The sequence below is a fragment of the Lampetra fluviatilis genome, chromosome 51 (genome assembly GCF_964198595.1).
Source record: "Lampetra fluviatilis chromosome 51, kcLamFluv1.1, whole genome shotgun sequence".
Classification (NCBI taxonomy): domain Eukaryota; kingdom Metazoa; phylum Chordata; class Hyperoartia; order Petromyzontiformes; family Petromyzontidae; genus Lampetra; species Lampetra fluviatilis.
Genome location: NC_136325.1, coordinates 740,548 through 759,204, shown reverse-complemented (window position 1 = coordinate 759,204; position 18,657 = coordinate 740,548). Strand labels below are relative to the sequence as shown.

General features: G+C 51.1%; 1 protein-coding gene across 1 annotated transcript in view; it reads right to left on the bottom strand.

Annotated features, from left to right (window-relative positions):
• Nucleotides 1-3,429: 3,429 nt before the first annotated feature.
• LOC144948847 (unconventional myosin-XVI-like) overlaps nt 3,430-18,657 on the bottom strand; it is a 181,095-nt gene continuing 165,867 nt past the window's right edge. The window contains exons 33-35 of the mRNA XM_078878499.1: nt 15,998-17,254; nt 7,867-7,994; nt 3,430-7,331 (exon numbers count right to left, since the gene is read on the bottom strand). Coding sequence (XP_078734625.1) covers nt 7,293-7,331; nt 7,867-7,994; nt 15,998-17,254 — 1,424 coding nt within the window. The 3' untranslated portion in view covers nt 3,430-7,292. The remainder of the gene's footprint in view (nt 7,332-7,866; nt 7,995-15,997; nt 17,255-18,657) is intronic.

Genomic DNA, 18,657 nt, shown 5'->3' with positions numbered 1-18,657 from the left:
TACCACTAGCCATAACCCTACCCCAGAAGACACTACTACGAGCCCTAACCCGACCCCATCATACACTACCACTAGCCCTAGCCCTACCCCGCCAGACACTACCATTAGCCCTATCCCACCAGACACTACCATTAGCACTAACCCTACTTCACCAGACACTACCACTAGCCCTAACCCTACCCCACCAGACACTACCACTAGCCCTAACCCTATCCCACCAGACAGTACCAATAGCTCCAACTCTACCCCACCAGACACTACCACTAGCCCTAACCCTACCCCAGTAGACACTACCACTAGCCCTAACCCTACCCCATCAGACACTACCACTAGCCCTAACCCTACCCCACCAGACACTACCACTAGCCCTACCCCACCAGACACTACCACTAGCCCGAACCCTACCCCATTAGACACTACCACTACCACTAGCCCTAACCCTACACCACCAGACACTACCAAAAGTCCTAACCCTACGTCACCAGACACTACCACCAGCCCTAACCCTACCTCACCAGACACTACCACCAGCCCTAACTCTACCCCACCAGACACTACCACTAGCCCTAACCCTACCCCACCAGACACTACCACTAGCCCTAACCCTACCCCACCAGACACTACCATTAGCACTAACCCTACTTCACCGGACACTACCACTAGCCCTAACCCTATCCCACCAGACAGTACCACTAGCCCTAACCCTATCCCACCAGACAGTACCAATAGCTCCAACTCTACCCCACCAGACACTACCACTAGCCCTAACCCTACCCCAGTAGACACTACCACTAGCCCTAACCCTACCCCATCAGACACTACCACTAGCCCTAACCCTACCCCACCAGACACTACCACTAGCCCTACCCCACCAGACACTACCACTAGCCCGAACCCTACCCCATTAGACACTACCACTACCACTAGCCCTAACCCTACACCACCAGACACTACCAAAAGTCCTAACCCTACGTCACCAGACACTACCACCAGCCCTAACCCTACCTCACCAGACACTACCACCAGCCCTAACTCTACCCCACCAGACACTACCACTAGCCCTAACCCTACCCCACCAGACACTACCACTAGCCCTAACCCTACCCCACCAGACACTACCACTAGCCCTACCCCTACCTCACCGGACACTACCACTAGCCATAACCCTACCCCACCAGACACTACCACCAGCCCTAACCCTACCCCACTAGACACTACCACTAGCCATAACCCTACCCCACCAGACACTACCACTAGCCCTACTCCACCAGACACTACCATTAGCACTAACCCTACCTCACCAGACACTACCACTAGCCCTAACCCTACCACACCACACACTACCATTAACACTAACCCTACCTCATCTTAAAGGTGCATTGACAAATTATAATACTCCGATTGATGATCCTGCTGTTGTGGAGTGGCTCATGCAGCCAGCTATGGCTGCAGGGTTTTGGTAGTACATGTTTATGCCATTTATTGTGAAAATTCCGTCACAGTTCCTATGATTGCTTTTTCATTGCTTTCGTGGCTTTATTTTGGTGATTTCGAAAAGTGTATTGGTTTAGCCATGTTTGTTTGTTGTAATACAGAGTTTAGACTGATGGCCTTATTCTAAGTTGTCTTATGGTTGTTGTTGTTGTTTGACTTGCATTCCACTGGGATTTTTGCACACAGCGTTGGTGTACGGTGTTTTTTCTGCAATATTTTGCTGTCTTTTCTTGGATTTTCTGTTTGCACTTAGTCACATATTCACTGTAAGATGTTTTTTGTTCTTGTTTTATGTTTGTTGCGGTTGCACCCGATTCAAGAGCCGAATGGCTCACAGGGCTATACCTAATACATATACTTGAACTTGAACCAAACACTACCACTAGCCCTACCCCACCAGACACTACCACTAGCCCTAACCCTACCCCACCAGACACTACCATTAGCACTAACCCTATCTCACCAAACACTACCACTGGCCCTACACCACCAGACACTACCATTAGCACTAACCCTACCCCACCAGACACTACCACTAGCCCTAACCCTACCCCACCAGACACTACCACTAGCCCTACCCCACCAGACACTAACACCAGCCCTAACCCTATCCCACCAGACACTACCACTAGCCCTAACCCTATCCCACTAGACACTACCACTAGTCCTAACCCACTAGACACTACCACCAGCCCTCACCCTACTCCACCAGACACTACCACTAGCCCTAACTCTACCTCACCAGACACTACCAATAGTCCTAACCCTACCCCACCAGACACTACCACCAGCCCTAACCCTACCCCACCAGATACTCCCACTAGCCCTAACCCTACCCCACCAAACACTACCACTAACCCTACCCCACCAGACACTACCACTAGCCCTACCCCACCAGACACTACCACCAGCCCTAACCCTACCCCACCAGATACTACCACTACCCCTAACCCTACCCCACCAGACACTACCACTAGCCCTACCCCACCAGACGCTACCACTAGCCCTAACCCTACCCCATCAGACACTACCACTAGCCCTAACCCTACCCCACCAGACACTACCACTAGCCCTAACCCTACCCCATTAGATACTACCACTAGCCCTAACCCTCCCCCACCAGACACTACAACTAGCCCTACCCCACCAGACACTACCAGGAGCCCTAACCCTACTCCACCAGACACTACCACTAGCCCTAACCCTACCGCACTTGACACTCCCACTAGCCCTACCCCACTAGACACTACCACTAGCCCTAACTCTACCCCACCAGACACTACCACTAACCCTACCCCTACCCCACTTGACACTCCCACTAACCCTACCCCACCAGACACTACGACTAGCCCTACCCCACCAAACACTACCACCAGCCCTAACCCTACCCCACCAGACACTACCACTAGCCCTAACTCTACCCCACCAGACACTACCACTAACCCTACCTCACCAGACACTACCACTAGCCCTAACCCTACCCCACCAGACACTACGACCAGCCCTAACCCTACCTCACCAGACACTACCACTAGCCCTAACCCTACCTCACCAAACACTACCACTAACCCTACCTCACCAGACACTACCACTAGCCCTAACCCTACCCCACCAGACACTACCACTAGCCCTAACCCTACCTCGCCAGACACTACCACTAGCCCTAACCCTACCCCACCAGACACTACCACTAGCCCTAACCCTACCTCACCAGACACTACCACTAGCCCTAACCCTACCTCACCAGACACTACCACTAACCCTAACCCGACCCCATCAGACACTATCACTAGCCCTAACCCTACCCCACCAGACACTACCACTAGCCCTAACTCTACCCCACCAGACACTACCACTAGCCCTAACCCTACCCCACTAGACATTTCCACCAGTCCTTACACGCAGGTTACTCCAGACCAAAATCGTGGACATGTGTCATCGGTGAGCCTAGTTTTATTATCACGAGACCTGTGTGGTCTCCTGCAGTAAGGTTCCACACAGCAGCAGCAGAGGATTACAGGCGCCGGCCCGACTCTCCGCCTACCCGTACAGAGACTCCTGGCCGCTCGCGTCCACATGCTCTCCCCGGGGGTTCACTCTCACATTCGACGGGTTTGAGAATTCCAGCAATAAGGGGGGTTCCAAGAGTCGTACACGCGCGATGAGTGTTCACGAGGAAGCGGGAGGTTCATGGGGTCCGGCAGCATAGCCGGTGTGCGCGGCTGAGCCGTGGCTCCCAGGGCAGCTATGCCACAATGGCAAGGAGATGCCGACTACCTCGACTGGTATGCAAGAGGTAGTGCATTCGATCCCGACCCTGATGCCTGCTGTATATTTGGAGTTTGTGTGCGTCTCTCTCTCCGTGGTTGCATAAATTTTTCTACGGGTCCTCCAGTTTTTCCCTCCATATTTAGAATCAACGTCACGTGGTTTAGAGTATTTGGCTGCTGTAAAATTCCACACAATGATAAGCCACTTCGTTTGGCTATGATTTTTGATCGCCATGTCGCTTCTGAAAAAGAGCTACATAGCTCAGTCGGCCTTACCTGGTAAAATAAAAATAGTTTATAGTTTAATAATAACGCGGAGCCGGCATGGCCGAGAGCCTAGGTTCCACACCAGGGTCGAGCCCCAACCCACGACAATTAAACCGGGGTCTGGGACTCGCATAGAATCACACACACGCCCATATACTCACAAAGAGAGCCATAGACTCACACAGAGAGCCATAGACTCAAACAGAGAGCCAAGGACTCACAAAGAGACCGATAGACTCACAAAGAAACCGATAGACTCACAAAGAGACCGATAGACTCACAAAGAGACTGATAGACTCACATGGAAACCCATAGACTCACATAGAGACTCATACTCGCTAATTAACGTCCATACTCACAGTGTAAGCGAGTTGATGGTCTGGTCACCAATGACGGCACAAACACGCAAGAAACTCAAAATTAAATCTGGTCTCTCACTTTAGCTTTTACCGATTTCCAGCTCTGCGAAATAAATCACACTGTCGAGACTGCCACGGGACGGGCGCCGCTCTCCCCGAGCGATGGTGCCCCCCAAGAGTGTGTGGGCAACGCAGGGCATGTGGGAGTGTGTGTGGGCAAGGCAGGGCATTTGGGAGTGTGTGGGCAAGGCATGGTATGTGGGAGTGTGTGTGGACAAAGCAGGGCACGTGGGAGTGTGTGTGGGCAAGGCAGGGCACGTGGGAGTGTGTGTGGGCAAGGCGTGGTATGTGGGAGTGTGTGTGGACAAAGCAGGGCACGTGGGAGTATGTTGGCAAGGCAGGGCACGTGGAGAGTGTGTGTGGGCAAGGCGTGGTATGTGGGAGTGTGTGTGGGCAAGGCAGGGTACATGGGAGTGTGTTGGCAAGGCAGGGAATGTGGGAGTGTGTGTGGGCAAGGCAGGGAACGTGGGAGTGTGTTGGGCAAGGCAGGGCACGTGGGGACTCTCGGGGACGCATTGGGAGATTCACCGCTCGCCCTCGCAGAAGGCCCGTGGCGGCCCAATCGGGGTAAGGGAAAGCGTTATTCCACGCACGGGGGGGGAGGAGGAGGAATCGCCTGCGTGTTTGTGTTGTTATTGTTGCTTACATTCCCAACCACCCCCCGCCACGATGACGATGATGACGACGACGATGATGAAGACAACAATAACAACGAATATGATGATAACGATTATTTTCACATCCACTCAGAGATGGTCACGCGGCCGAACCCAAACACCGCGGATCACGCATCCACCTGGCGTGCCGTGGCTAGGAGATGCCAACTACCTCGCCTGGTATGAAGAAGGTTGTGGGTTCGATCCCGACCCTGACGCCTACTGTATATTTGGAGTTTGCACGTGTCTCTCCCCATTGTCGCGTGGATTTTTCTTCGGGTCCTCCAGATTTTCCCTCTACGTTTAGAATCAACGTGTGTTTAGAGTCTTTGGCCGCTATAAATTTCCACGTGATGATAAGCCACTTCGTCGAGCTATCATATTTCTGATATCCAGGTGGCTTCTGAAAGAGTTACATAGCTCAGTAGGACTTTACCTGGTAAAATTTAAAAGAGCTTAGTTTAATCTTAATTTGAAGCTTTTGTGACTGCAGGAATCCATACTCTTTGGTTATATTGGTAAAGTCACGACGTTTAGATCGCAACACAAGCAACCGTCATCAGGTGAGACAAACAAAGCAAGGGAACTGCTGACGTAGGAGAAAGAGCTGCTGCAACAAGAGTTTATACAAGCTTTTGGTGGGTGCAACCCAAGGGTAAGTGGGCGGAGTTAGAGAAGGAATTTGTACGTAAATGTAAGAGATTGCCATGCTAATCTCTTACGTGACTTTACCAAAAAAACCAAAGAGCTTAGTTTAGTTTAAGGTCTGTCCCACTTCGTAACCGTGGTAGCTTCATTCACCACGTGCCGCATGCACGGCCCCACCAGATGGTAAGCTGCCCCCACCGGGTGGTAACCTGGTCCCTGGTAAACAGCTCTGGTACGTAGGCCTTCTCTCCCATGCTAGCTGCAAGTCTTAGAAGAGGTGCGTGTACCCACACTTTACCCCACTGCGCAGCGTTCGCTCCGTGCTGTTCTGTCCCGGCGCCCGCCCAGTTCGCGAGGCTCAGCGGTGGGAGCCAGGCTGGCGCCAGGCTGGCGCCAGGCTGGCGCCAGGCTGGCGCCAGGCTGGAGCCAGGCTGGAGCCAGGCTGGAGCCAGGCTGGAGCCAGGCTGGAGCCAGGCTGGAGCCAGGCTGGAGCCAGGCTGGAGCCAGGCTGGAGCCAGGCTGGAGCCAGGCTGGAGCCAGGCTGGAGCCAGGCTGGAGCCAGGCTGGAGCCAGGCTGGAGCCAGGCTGTGAGTTCACGATCTAGACGGAGGTTGGGGGTGGGGTTGACTTGGGGCCCCATCACAGCTCTGTGCAGTCGATAAAACGAGCGCCACGTTGTGGGGAAGATCGACGGAGGTTGTTGCCCTCGGCCACAGCAAAGTGTAATTCCCACCACCGGCTCTGCAAGGCTGTGAACGAGATGCGAGCACCAATGCAGTGAACGGGTGCCGCACGCTCTGCCCTCTGGCGCGAGTGTTAGGAGTCACCGCCTCCTCCTGCTCCTCACCCCCACAAGCACAAATGCGGGGCTCACTCAGTGCCGGTGCAGTTGTTGTTGTGGTCGAGCGTGAGGATCACTCGCTCATCCGTTCATTGTTCGCAACTTCATCACCGGCTGTCGCTGCTGCAAGAGTTTTGAGAGTGAACCCGGTGAAGAATCCCCCAAACCCACCAACGCCGCCAGGAGGAAACGTACGGCGGCTCCTGCTTGCAGTAGGCGGGGTGGCCGTCACGGCAGCAGCGGCTGCAGCAGTAGCAAGTAGTGGTGACGCCCGGTACAGGCGACGGTAGTCGTCACCGTAGCATTGCCAAGTGTGGGCTCCAGGCAGTGTGTTTGCTGTTGGTCGCGGTGGTTGTGGTGGTGATTGTTGCGGAAAGTAGGCGGTACAGCTGGTGCAGCTGGTGCATCTATCGGTGATCTCAGGCCTGGCACAGGCGCCGCGGTGACGTCGTCGTCACTTAGTGGCGAATGGCGGCTGCATTGGTGGTGGTTGTGAGAGTCAGGGGACACAGCAGCAGCTGCAGTCTCTAAAGCCGATACTCGTGAGTTCTGCCTCTCGAAGCGTTCACGGCTCCTTCGGGAGCTGAAGAACAGGGGCGGGGGGGGGGGGGAGACGGGAGGTGGGGGGCGGGTCCACAGCCCACCCACAGCATCCACTCAAGGGGGTCATGGATGATGGTGGTGGTGGTCACGGAGGTCACGAGGAGCTGCCCAGTCTCCAGCCTCCTGGGCCCACCTGGGTGAGACAGCAATGGGAGTGAGGTGCCGGAGGGGAGGGGGGTGTAACTGTGGCCATTGAGCAAAGGTCCCACAACAAACAGCCACCATCGACGGTTTGTGATAGATGACAGGAATAAAGAAAACTGAGAGGTATAAAGACGATTCTATTACTGAGTGGTATGAAGACGATTCTACTACTGAGTGGTATGAAGACGATTCTACAACTGAGAGGTATAAAGGCGATTCTACTACTGAGAAGTATAAAGACGATTCTATTACTGAATGGTATAAAGACGATTCTGCTACTGAGAGGGGGAAAGGGTGCGTAGCAGCCAGGCGGTAAGCATCCGGCGATCGTTGTCACCATGATCGCCGCAGTCAGTGGGGAGGAATTGGAGCGTCCGCCGTTGCTCCCGAGCCACATGAGGATGAAGTACAGACCCATGAGGGTGAGTGGCTCTCACCAGTGCTGGTGAGAGTGAGTGGCTCTCATCGGTATTGGTGAGGGTGAGTGGCTCTCACCGGTGCTGGTGAGGGTGAGTGGCTCTCACCGGTGCTGGTGAGGGTGAGCGGCTCTTCGTTGGGCCTGGCCGTGGCTGCAGTGGTGGCGGCCGCACCGGCGGCTCCATCGCCGGGAGTGACGATGACTTACCGAGACGGCGCACGCCGCCTCGAGGGTCTGTGAAAGTACAACAATCTTTACCACTACCACAACCACCACAACAACCACCACAAAAACTTCCACAAATTCACCATCACCACAACCACCACAACCAGTGCAACCTTCAGAACCACCATAACAACCACCACAACCTTCACCAAAACCATTAACACCACAACCACCAACAACCGCCATCAGCCACTAAATGGCAGTGACGTCACCACGGCACTTGTGCCAGGCTATGTGCACTTTAAGGCCACGTGAAGTGTCGAATGCCCGCTGGCAGGAGGTCACAGGACAGACCCAGGTGCCATGAGTTGACTGAGATCACTGGCCGATGCACCACCTGTGCCGCCTACTGTGCCAACTTGCTCTGTTTTAGCCGCCCAGAGCTCCATTTGTTGTTGTGAGTGTCGCTCCTCTGCCCTCCGTTGTTGCTGGAGGCGACTGCCTCCAACTGCCCAGTAGCATCCTTGACAAGCTTCTACAATAGAGGCCAATCTTGACGCCACTGGTACCAGTCGTCAGCAAGTCAACTCAGCTCCACATCCTCTTGTACCACATCAGTCCATCTCTTACTCTTAAAGTCACGTAGGTTAAAAAAGAAAGCAAATAAATTAAACCACGACGTTTTGGAGGCAACACAAGCTTCCGTCTCTTTGTGTTGCCTCCGAAACGTCGTGATTTAATTGATTTGTTTTATTTTTTAACCTACTTGACTTTACCGAGAAAACCAAAGAGTATGGATCCTTGCAGTCACAAAAACTTCAAATCTAGAATTAGTCCATCTCTTTTGCAGCCCATGTTGTGCCCGTTTAGCCCCCTAGATCCAGAAAAACAGAAGTTGCATGGGCATGCGGTGGCCGGGCATGCCGGCTGCATGACCCAGCCAACGCACCCTTGCCATGGAGGAGCTCACTGATGGGAATGTGTCCAGATCTTTCAAGGATTTGTGAGCTCCTCACACAATCCAGCCTGGTTAACTCCAAGATTGATCGTAGCCAGGCCAGCCTAAATGTTTCCAACCAGTGCAGATGTTCCATTAGAGGGGTCCATGTTTTGCAAACATAGAGCAGAAAGGGAATGAATTTGGCCGAGAAGACCCGAAGCTTCGGGCGGAGCGACAGACCAGGTGGCTTCGACACAGCGTTACGCAGCCAGTGAGACCTCTGCTGTCAAACCAGAGCTGGTCATTAGCACACTGCCCAGGTTTGGAAAACTCTCCACTGTCTCCACAACTGCCCCATCACTTCTAGATTTGAAGCTTTCGTGACTGCAAGGATTCATATTCTTAAGTTTTTTCGGTAAAGTCACGTTGGTAAATTTTTTTTTAAATCAATAAAAGTAAAATAAAATAAAAATCACGTTTCGGCGGCAACACAAGCTTCCGTCTTCAGGTGGAACCGTCACAGCCCGACAGCTGTATCAAGTAAATGAGAGATTACAGGAGATACCACTCCGTATATATAATGGTTGAGGGGGGGGGAAGGGCCAGGAATGGCCCACTTTTTATTATTATGGTAAGGTGCGGTTTGAGACTATGAATAGACTGCATAACAAAAAACTGAGCCTTTATTATGGAGAGGTTCGGTTTGTGACTACGCCTAGCCTACATAACAAAAGTGTGAAAAAAGAAAGCTAAACCTGGTAGAAAGCTAAACCTGGTAAAACAAAACTGGCTGTCCATCAGTAACCTGCAATAGTTTTCTGTCAAATAAGATGGTCCAAATAAGTGTAGTTAAATCTTTTTTGCATGGTTAATCACATCTTTACAATGATTAAAGGTGCGGCTTGAGACTATGAATAGACTGCATAACAAAAGACTGAGCCTTTATTATGGAGAGGTTCGGTTTGTGACTACGCCTGGCCTACATAACAAAAGTGTGAAAAAAGAAAGCTTAACCTGGTAGAAAGCTAAACATGGTAAAACAAAACTGGCTGTCCATCAGTAACCTGTAATAGTTTTCTGTCAAATAAGATGGTCCAAATAAGTGTAGTTAAATCTTTTTTGCATGGTTAATCACATCTTTCCAATGATTACTCAGTTTGTAACCATCATCACGGTTGAAATTATGTCTGTGTTTGTATATTTGTATGGCTTCGTGTACAAACCTTTGATGGTAGCTAGGAGGTTTGCAGAGCACCTTGGTCTCGGAAAAGACAATTTCATGAGCCCACAGAGTTGTAGCAATGATCGGCAACGGCCGAAGAATCAGTTCTGCCGTGTTTCAGATCTGACTTGTGCTCGCGGACACGATCAGAAACATGACGTTTCGTTTCTCCAATGTAGCAATCACCACAACTGCAACTCAATTTGTAGACTCCAGGATATTGTAAGTCAGGAACGACATTCTTCACAGATGGAATCAGATCACGGATTTTATGCACTGTACTGAATCGGACTTGGATCTTATGTTTGTTTAGAATTTTGGAGATATTTTTGGTCACGCCTGCTATGTATGGTAACGTGATAGTTTTGGTCGGAGTTTCATGTGGCTGTTTCTGTATGGTGGAAGAAACAGCTTGGCGGATGGTGCGGTCAGAGTATCCGTTCATCCTGAGGGCCCGATGTACATGTCTTAATTCACAGGCCAGGTGGTGTTGGTCAGAAATGCCATGGGCTCTGTGGTATAGCGTTTTGATGAGATAATTCTTTTGAGATGGGTGGTGGTGGGAATCCGGTTTCAAGTAGGAAACGCTATACCACAGAGCCCATGGCATTTCTGACCAACACCACCATTATATATACGGAGTGGTATCTCCTGTAATCTTTCATTTACTTGATACAGCTGTCGGGCTGTGACGGTTCCACCTGAAGACGGAAGCTTGTGTTGCCTCCGAAACGTCGTGATTTTTTATTTTATTTTACTTTTATTAATTTAATTTTTTTTTTACCTACGTGACTTTACCGAAAAAACCTACGAATATTCCCCATCACTAATGGGGAGCTGAGGGGGTGGAGTGTTTAATGACACAACATACCCAGGCTGGTGCTTCGTTTTGGAGGGGCTGATGGTAAGTTCCCACCTCTTAGTAGCACACTCCAGGTTAAGCAGCAGCATCTCAAATTCCTCCTCTGAGTGAGCAGTAATCACCAGATCATCGGCAGACATAACATGGTTGACCAATAGGGAGCCATCCCTCGACCACACCCGGGAATCTATCCGCCTCCCGTTGTATCTGTACCAGATGGAAATTTCTCCGGTATAGCCATGGAAAGCTTTTTCAAACTACTTGATCAAAGATTATGTTAAATCATGTAGGAGCCAGAGGACATTCCTGTCGCACCCCAAGGTGAACATCGGAATGGCTCTGAAGCCTGGACACGTAGCTTTATCCGGGCCTGTCCACCATTATAAAGGTCCTTAATGATTATTCTTTGGTTCTTTCGATGCAGTCACGTAGGTATAAAATAAAATAAATCACGACGTTTCGATTGAAACACAAGTAATCATCATCAGCCTACGTGTTAAACTGAATCATCATCATGTGGGAAAACCACAGCAAAAAACATTTTTTTGCTGAAGTGGGAGAGAGATGCCATGGTAAGAGGTTATATAGGTAAGAAAGGGGGAGGGGCAAGGGGAGAGAGAGGGGGGGGCTGCGTGGACGCTAGGTAGGAGAGGGACGTGAAGCTGGACGGGGGGAATTGGGCGGGGCTGGAAGTGGGAGGCCGAGAGAGCTGGGGATGCGGGGGGGGGAAGTTAACTCGGAAAAATTAGACTAGTACCCGGCAGATATGATAGACAACCATAAAGCAGTTAGGGTTTTACCTGGTTAATGACATCTTTTCAATGATTGCTCAATTTGTATCCATCTTCTCGGTTGAAGTTATGTCTATGTTAATATATCTGGATGGCTTCATGAACAAACCTTTGATAGTAGCCCGAAGGTTTGCAGAGTACCTTGGTCCCGGAAACACAATATCATGTGAGCCCACAGCGTTATAACAATGGTCAGCTATGGCAGAGGTATTGGTTCTGCCGTGTTTCAGATCTGCCTTGTGTTCGTGGACATGGTCCGAGACATGTAGTTTCGTTTCCCCGATGTAACTGTGTTGCAATCGAACCGTCGTGATTTATTTTATACCTACGTGACTTTACCGAAAGAACCAAAGAGTATGGATTCCTGCAGTTACTAAAAACTTAAAATCCTTAAAGATTGTGAGCAAAGAGTCAGTGACTCCGAGAGCATGAACAACAATCCAAAGCCCAGGCCTATTGATGGTATCATAGTCCTTGACCAGGTCAATAAAGCAGAGATGTAGGTCTTGTTGGAATTCCCTACACCACTGCTGTAGTAGACGGACAGAAATATTGCATCTGTGCAGGACCGCTCTGGCCTGAAACCACATTGGGGCTCCACAAGCCTCACCTCAGTGTGCCTGGCAAGGCGATACTCTTTGGTTCTTTCGGTAAAGTCACGTATAAAGATAAATTAATAAATTAAATACTAGCATACGACGTTTCGATTGCAACACAAGCAATCATCATCAGGTATAAATGAAATAGAAACACAAATCTAGTATACTTAGAAATGTAATGTAATACAACAGAGAGTCGGATAACATAACAGTCAACACCCTACCTGGTTGATTACGTTGTTCCTGAGAATGCTAAATTTGAGAGATAGATAAAACACAGAACCAGAGACAAATAGACATACATATAAGCAGACAGATATCACAGAGATACATAGAGAGAGTCAAAACATAGGCACACAGAGAAACCACGCCTCTGTGTCAAGGCCTTAAATAGAGAGAGGGGGCGGGAGGCGGAGAGAGAGGGAGGGGTTAGAGAAATTAGCATGTCAATAAGTGGCACAGTGAGTGGTACGGTGCAAAAGCTTGAAAAAATTAGGAGACAGGGAGAGAGAACACACTGAATGAAATAACACAGCAAAATTTCGAAATGTAATGTAATGCAACACAGAGAGTCGGTCAACACACAATTAACGCATAGCCTGGTTGATTACGTTTTTCAAAGATTGCTAAGTTAGAAGTTAAGTGTGAAATTTTTAAGAGAGACAAGACACAAACACGAAGAACAGTTTGGCAAGGCGATGTTGAGTAATCCTTGCCAGGACCTTTCCCAGAATAGAGAGGAGGGAAATGCCCCTGGAGTTGTTACAATCTTCTAATCCTGCAGAACCCATCCAGTGGTCCAGACTGTTGTGATGATATCATGCAGGGCAGTGTGCACACATACGCTGCCCTCCCCAAGCAGTTCGCTCGTGAAATCATCTCTGGCAGGTACTTTTTCTGGTCTCAGACTCCGGATCGCCTTCTGTACTCAACAGATGGCACCCTCAGTTAGCCAGGGAATTACTACTTCTTACAATATTTGAGGCATCGCAGCCCTAGCAGGATCATCCCCACTTTGCCCCATGTTATCTGGGCTGAGGAATTTCCCCTCCCCGAAGAACTCACAGAAATTCTCAGAAAACCTGCAAACCTGTTCTTGCAGGTCAGAGATCAGATCACCGTTCTCTCCCCGAAGGATGATGATAGATGTAGCGCTTATGAAATTAAAGAGTGATTTGCGATAATTGGCTAATGAAGCAGACTCCATCTCCTCAGCAACCTGCGACCACCACCCATCCTTGCAGCGCTGCATGGCTCTTCACACTTCCAAGCAAAGGTTGCGGTCAGCCTCCTCATTCGCTGACATGAGATGCTGTAGACGGTGGGAGTGCGCCTGTCGCTTTTTCTCAGATAGCTGGAACACCTCCTTTATCAGCTTGGGTCTCTGTGGAGGTCTGGATTGCGTACCCAACGCAGCTATTGCAGCAACGTAAGCCACATTCCTCAACCAGCTGCAAGTAATAATGCAATTCTCGCTTGTAGCTTGCAGCAGCTAACTAAGACCAGGCCATTGTGGGTTTGAATGGCGTCCTGGATGGACACCCACTATCGCAGTGGAAGAATGGCAGGAGCATCTTACAGATGACAAGCAGATGGTCAGTGGGTAGATCAGCTCCACGGTAGGTCCTGGTGTCAAGGGCATGGGCCCGCATCCGCTGTTCCGTCACTAGAGAGTCCAGCAGATGTTCTTGTTTGGACCCAGCGTGCATCTATGGTGTTGTGTGGATGCACCGATGCCGGAAAAGCGTGTTGGTAATTTCAATATCATGGGCTGCACAGAAGTCTAGCAGTCTCCTATCGTTGTTGATGAGCTGATATGGTCAATGCCTTCCCATCACTCTGACCCAGGTGCCTGCATCACGACCCACTGTTCAGAAGAAGAGCCACTCCCTGTTGCTTAACAATTTCCTTCCCAGATTAGAGGACCAATTAGCACAGTTGGCTACGTACGGAGTGCAAGAATTTCAACATACGTACATACTGTCCACCCCTCAGTGACTGGAGTTGGAACCAGTCCATCTGTCTCCTGGCTCCACGAAATGGAGTTTGGCTAAGAGACGCCTGTCCACCTCAGAGGCTCCAGTAAAACTTTGATCTTTAATGCGTAGTTTTTTCATAATTTACAGAGCTGTTATGTTGTCTACAAGCACAATGAACGGAACAGCCAACTGAAATTGGCCTTCCCACAACAGCATTGCTCACAGCAAAAACCACCACAATTACAATATAGATTTGAAGTTTTCGTGACTGCAGGGATCCATACTCTTTGGTTCTTTCGGTAAAGTCACGCAGGTATAAATAAAATGAATTAAATCACGACATTTCGGGCGCAACACAAGCGTCCGTCATCAGGTGGGACAACCACAGCAAGAAACAATTGCTACACCATAGGGCCCACTGCATTTCTGACCAACACCACCTAGCCAGTGAATTGGAACATGGACACCAGGCCCTCAAGATGAATGGGTACTCGGACCACATTATTCGCAAAGTTGTTTCTCCATCTCTAAGCATGGAGAAACAACCCCCTGATACGCCGATCAAAACCATCACGTGACCATACATAGCAGGCGTTACCAAAAAGATTTCCAAAATCTTAAACAAACACAAGATCCAGGTCTCATTCAGTACAGTACATAAAATCCGTGATCTAATCTCATATGTGAAGGATGTCATCCCTGACATGCAATATCCTGGAGTCTAAACACTAAGTTGCACCTGTGGTGGGTGTTACATTGGGGAAACGAAACGACATATCTCGGGCCGTGTTCGCGAGCACAAGGCAGATCTGAAACACGGCAGAACCAATACCTCGGCCGTGGCTGACCATTGCTATAAAGCTGTGGGCTCTCATGATATTGTTTTTTTCCGAGACCAAAGTACTCTGCAATCCTTTGGGCTCCTATCAAAGGTTTGTTCATGAAGCCATCCAGATATATAAACATAGACATAATTTTAACCGAGAAGATGGATACAAATTGAGCAATCATTGGAAGGATGTTATTAACCAGGTAAAACCTTAACTGCTTTATGGTGTTGCCTTCATATCCACATCTCCAGTTTCTTCTTCAGCCTCCCACTCCCAGCCCCGCCCACTTCCCCCCGCCCGGCATTTTGCCCTGCTCCTAATCCCTCTAGCAGCCCTCCACTTTCCCCTACCCCACACCCCCCTCTCTATCTCTCCTCCCTGGCTCCTCCCCCCTCTCTTACCTATGTAGCCTCTTGTCACGGCAGCCATTGTTTCTTGCTGTGGTTGTCCCACCTGATGACGGACGCTTGTGTTGCACCCGAAACATCGTGATTTAATTTATTTTAGACCTACGTGACTTTACCGAAAAAGCCAAAGAGTATGAGTACACCACAATTACCACAACCACCGCAACTACCACCGCAACCACCACCACACACCACCGCAAAAAAACACTAGAACCACCACCACTAGCAACAACCCGCCATTTGCCACTAATTGGCGGTGACGTCATGATGGTGCTTGTGCCAGACTGTACACACTTTGAGGCCACGTGGAGCATCCAACGCCCGCTTGCGGGAGGTCACGGGACAGACGCAGGTGCTATGGGTTGACTGACCACTAGTACCACCACTCACGAAAGTACCACCACCACCCCACCATTAGCACCACCACCCAAGCGCTGTGCACCTGCGTGTGCGGCAGGGCTGCCGGGCCTCACGAGCTGCCGGCCCGGCGACCCCGGTACCTCCCCGCCTCTCTCCGCCGAGCGGAGTCGCGGCATCGTGGGGTAGCCATGCCACGCGAGTGCCGCCTGCCCCGCCGTCGCCGCAAAGCCAGCGCCCTTGGCGGGCGGCTGCTGAGCGCCGAGCGGATGCTGAGCAGCAGGCGCACCACCACCAAAACCGCTACCGCCACCGCCACCACCACCGCCGCCACCACCCCCGCCGTCCGCGTGCCCAATCTTGCCATGCGCCGACTGCGTGCGGTAAAGTTGCGGCGTCGCATTCTCACCTGCGGTGATCGCCACCGCCGCGTGACTCTGCTGCTGTTGCCTGTGGTTGTTGTGGTGCTTCTGATGGTGGTTGTGGTGGTGTTTAGTCCTGTGCTCCCTCCCCCGCTGCTGCTGCTCGGCTCGCCCCTTGCCCGTGCTCTCAAGCTGCAGGAGCCGCGTCACCTCGATGGGCGTGAGCGGGGACTCATCCGAGTTGGGCGAGCAGCGCGTCGGTGCCGGCGGGAACACGAGCAAGGGCGGGCGGTATGGGGGCAGGTCCGGGAACGGCGCCGGGATCGCGCTGGCCTCCGCTGACGCCGGCGCTGGCCCATCATCTGGCGCCACGAACCGCATCTCCTCATAGATTCCATCTCCCTCTTCATCGTTATCGTTGTCGTCATCGTCGCAGGCACCATCGGCGAGGGCGATGGCGCCGCCCTTGCCGTTCCCGTCTGTCGGCGCGGCGACGCAAAGCATTTCGGCGTACACCGGCTCCTCATCCTCCTCACCGTCAACGGGACTGTCACTGTGCCGGGCCGCCTGCTCCGGTTCCGCAAAGCGACGGCCACTGGTACTACATGGCATCGGAGGGGACGAGCGACCAGATTTTTGATCTCTCAGCGCCGTTACCGACGGGCAACTTGCCACAGCGGCAGCTAGCTGATGGTAATTCTGCTGCTGCTGATGATGATGGGGATGCTTGTGAGGCTGCTGCTGCTGCCGGTGCTGCTGTTGGAGGAGCAGCTGGGAGTCACGCGCAGGCACGGCGGTGGCGGCGGAGGAGGAGGAGCGCGCCCGCTCCATCTCGGCACCGGCGCTTCCGGCGCGCCGGCGCATGTCCTCATGGGAGCTGCTGAGCCGCGTCTCCGGGTGTCGCTTGGGCTTGGGAGGTGGCTGCTTCTTGATGGAGCAGAACTCGTCGCTGTGTGGCCGCGGCTTCCCCGATCCTGCGCCTGCATGAGCACGCACACATGCACGCACGCACACATGCACGCACACGCACGCACATGTACACACGTGCACACACGCACACACAAAGACAAAGGTTCCTTCCGTATAGCCCGTACAGAGCGTTGTGGGGTTAGTGACCATTAGCGAGCACCAGCACCCACGAAGGCCGGCACGACACGACACACGACAAGACACACGACACACGACACAGTGACACGACAAGGTACATGACAAGACATGACACAATACGAGACATGACGCATGACACATGACCATCATGAACGACCTTCATGATCGTTAGCAGAGTGTCTGGGACCTGGAAATTCATGAAGTAATAATCTACAGCTTCTAGCCTAAATTTCGATTTAAAGCTTTCGTGACTGCAGGGATTCATCTTCTTGGTTCTTTCGGTAAAGTCACGTAGAAGGGAAGTAATAAAATAATAAAAATAAAACATAATAAAATAATTGTCACGACGTTTCGGCCACAATGCAAGCAGCCGTCCTCAGGTGAAAACCAGGTCTGTCGAGGCGACAGCGTCTGAATGAAACAATCCTGCATAATGCACGGGTATAAGTAGTACTAATCACATGCCTGCATTTCCCATATCCCCTCCCTTTGATGCTGCTAATCCTGCATAATGCACGGGCATAAGTAGTACTAATCACATACCTGCATTTCCCATAAATATGCTAAATTCCTCTTGATATGCAAATTCTTTTGTCAAGGCGCCCTTTCCCCCCCTTCCAACCTAGCTTAAATATATGCTCCAAGCATGGTGCTGTTTCATTCAGACGCTGTCGCCTCGACAGACCTGGTTTTCACCTGAGGACGGCTGCTTGCATTGTGGCCGAAACGTCGTGAGAATTATTTTATTATGTTTTATTTTTATTATTTTATTACTTCCCTTCTACGTAACTTTACCGAAAGAACCAAGAAGAAGCTTCTAGCCTACTTGTTGGTATCAGTGCTCACCAACAAAAGACAAAGATCCCCAGTGTAGCCTTATCAAACTATTGGGGCAAGTGCTGTTCGTGAGTAGCACCTATGAAGGCCAGAACGGCACACGAGTGGGTGAGTGGCCAGCACCACGTTCGGCCTCCTTTGTCTCCCCAGTACCGATGTTTACACACCGCACCAGGTACTCATTTGAGGCCGAGTCAACCTAGGGGAGGCCCAGAACCGATTCAGTTAATCGACACTGGTGTTGGCCATGAGCAGGAATCTAACTCGGGTCGTCGGGTTCGTAGCGAAGCGTGCTAACTACAACACTACCAACCCTGTGTGTACAGATATGTACACGCACGACTACATGTGTGTGTACATGCACGACTACATGTGTGTGTGTGTACACGCACGACTACATGTGTGTGTGTGTACACGCACGACTACATGTGTGTGTGTG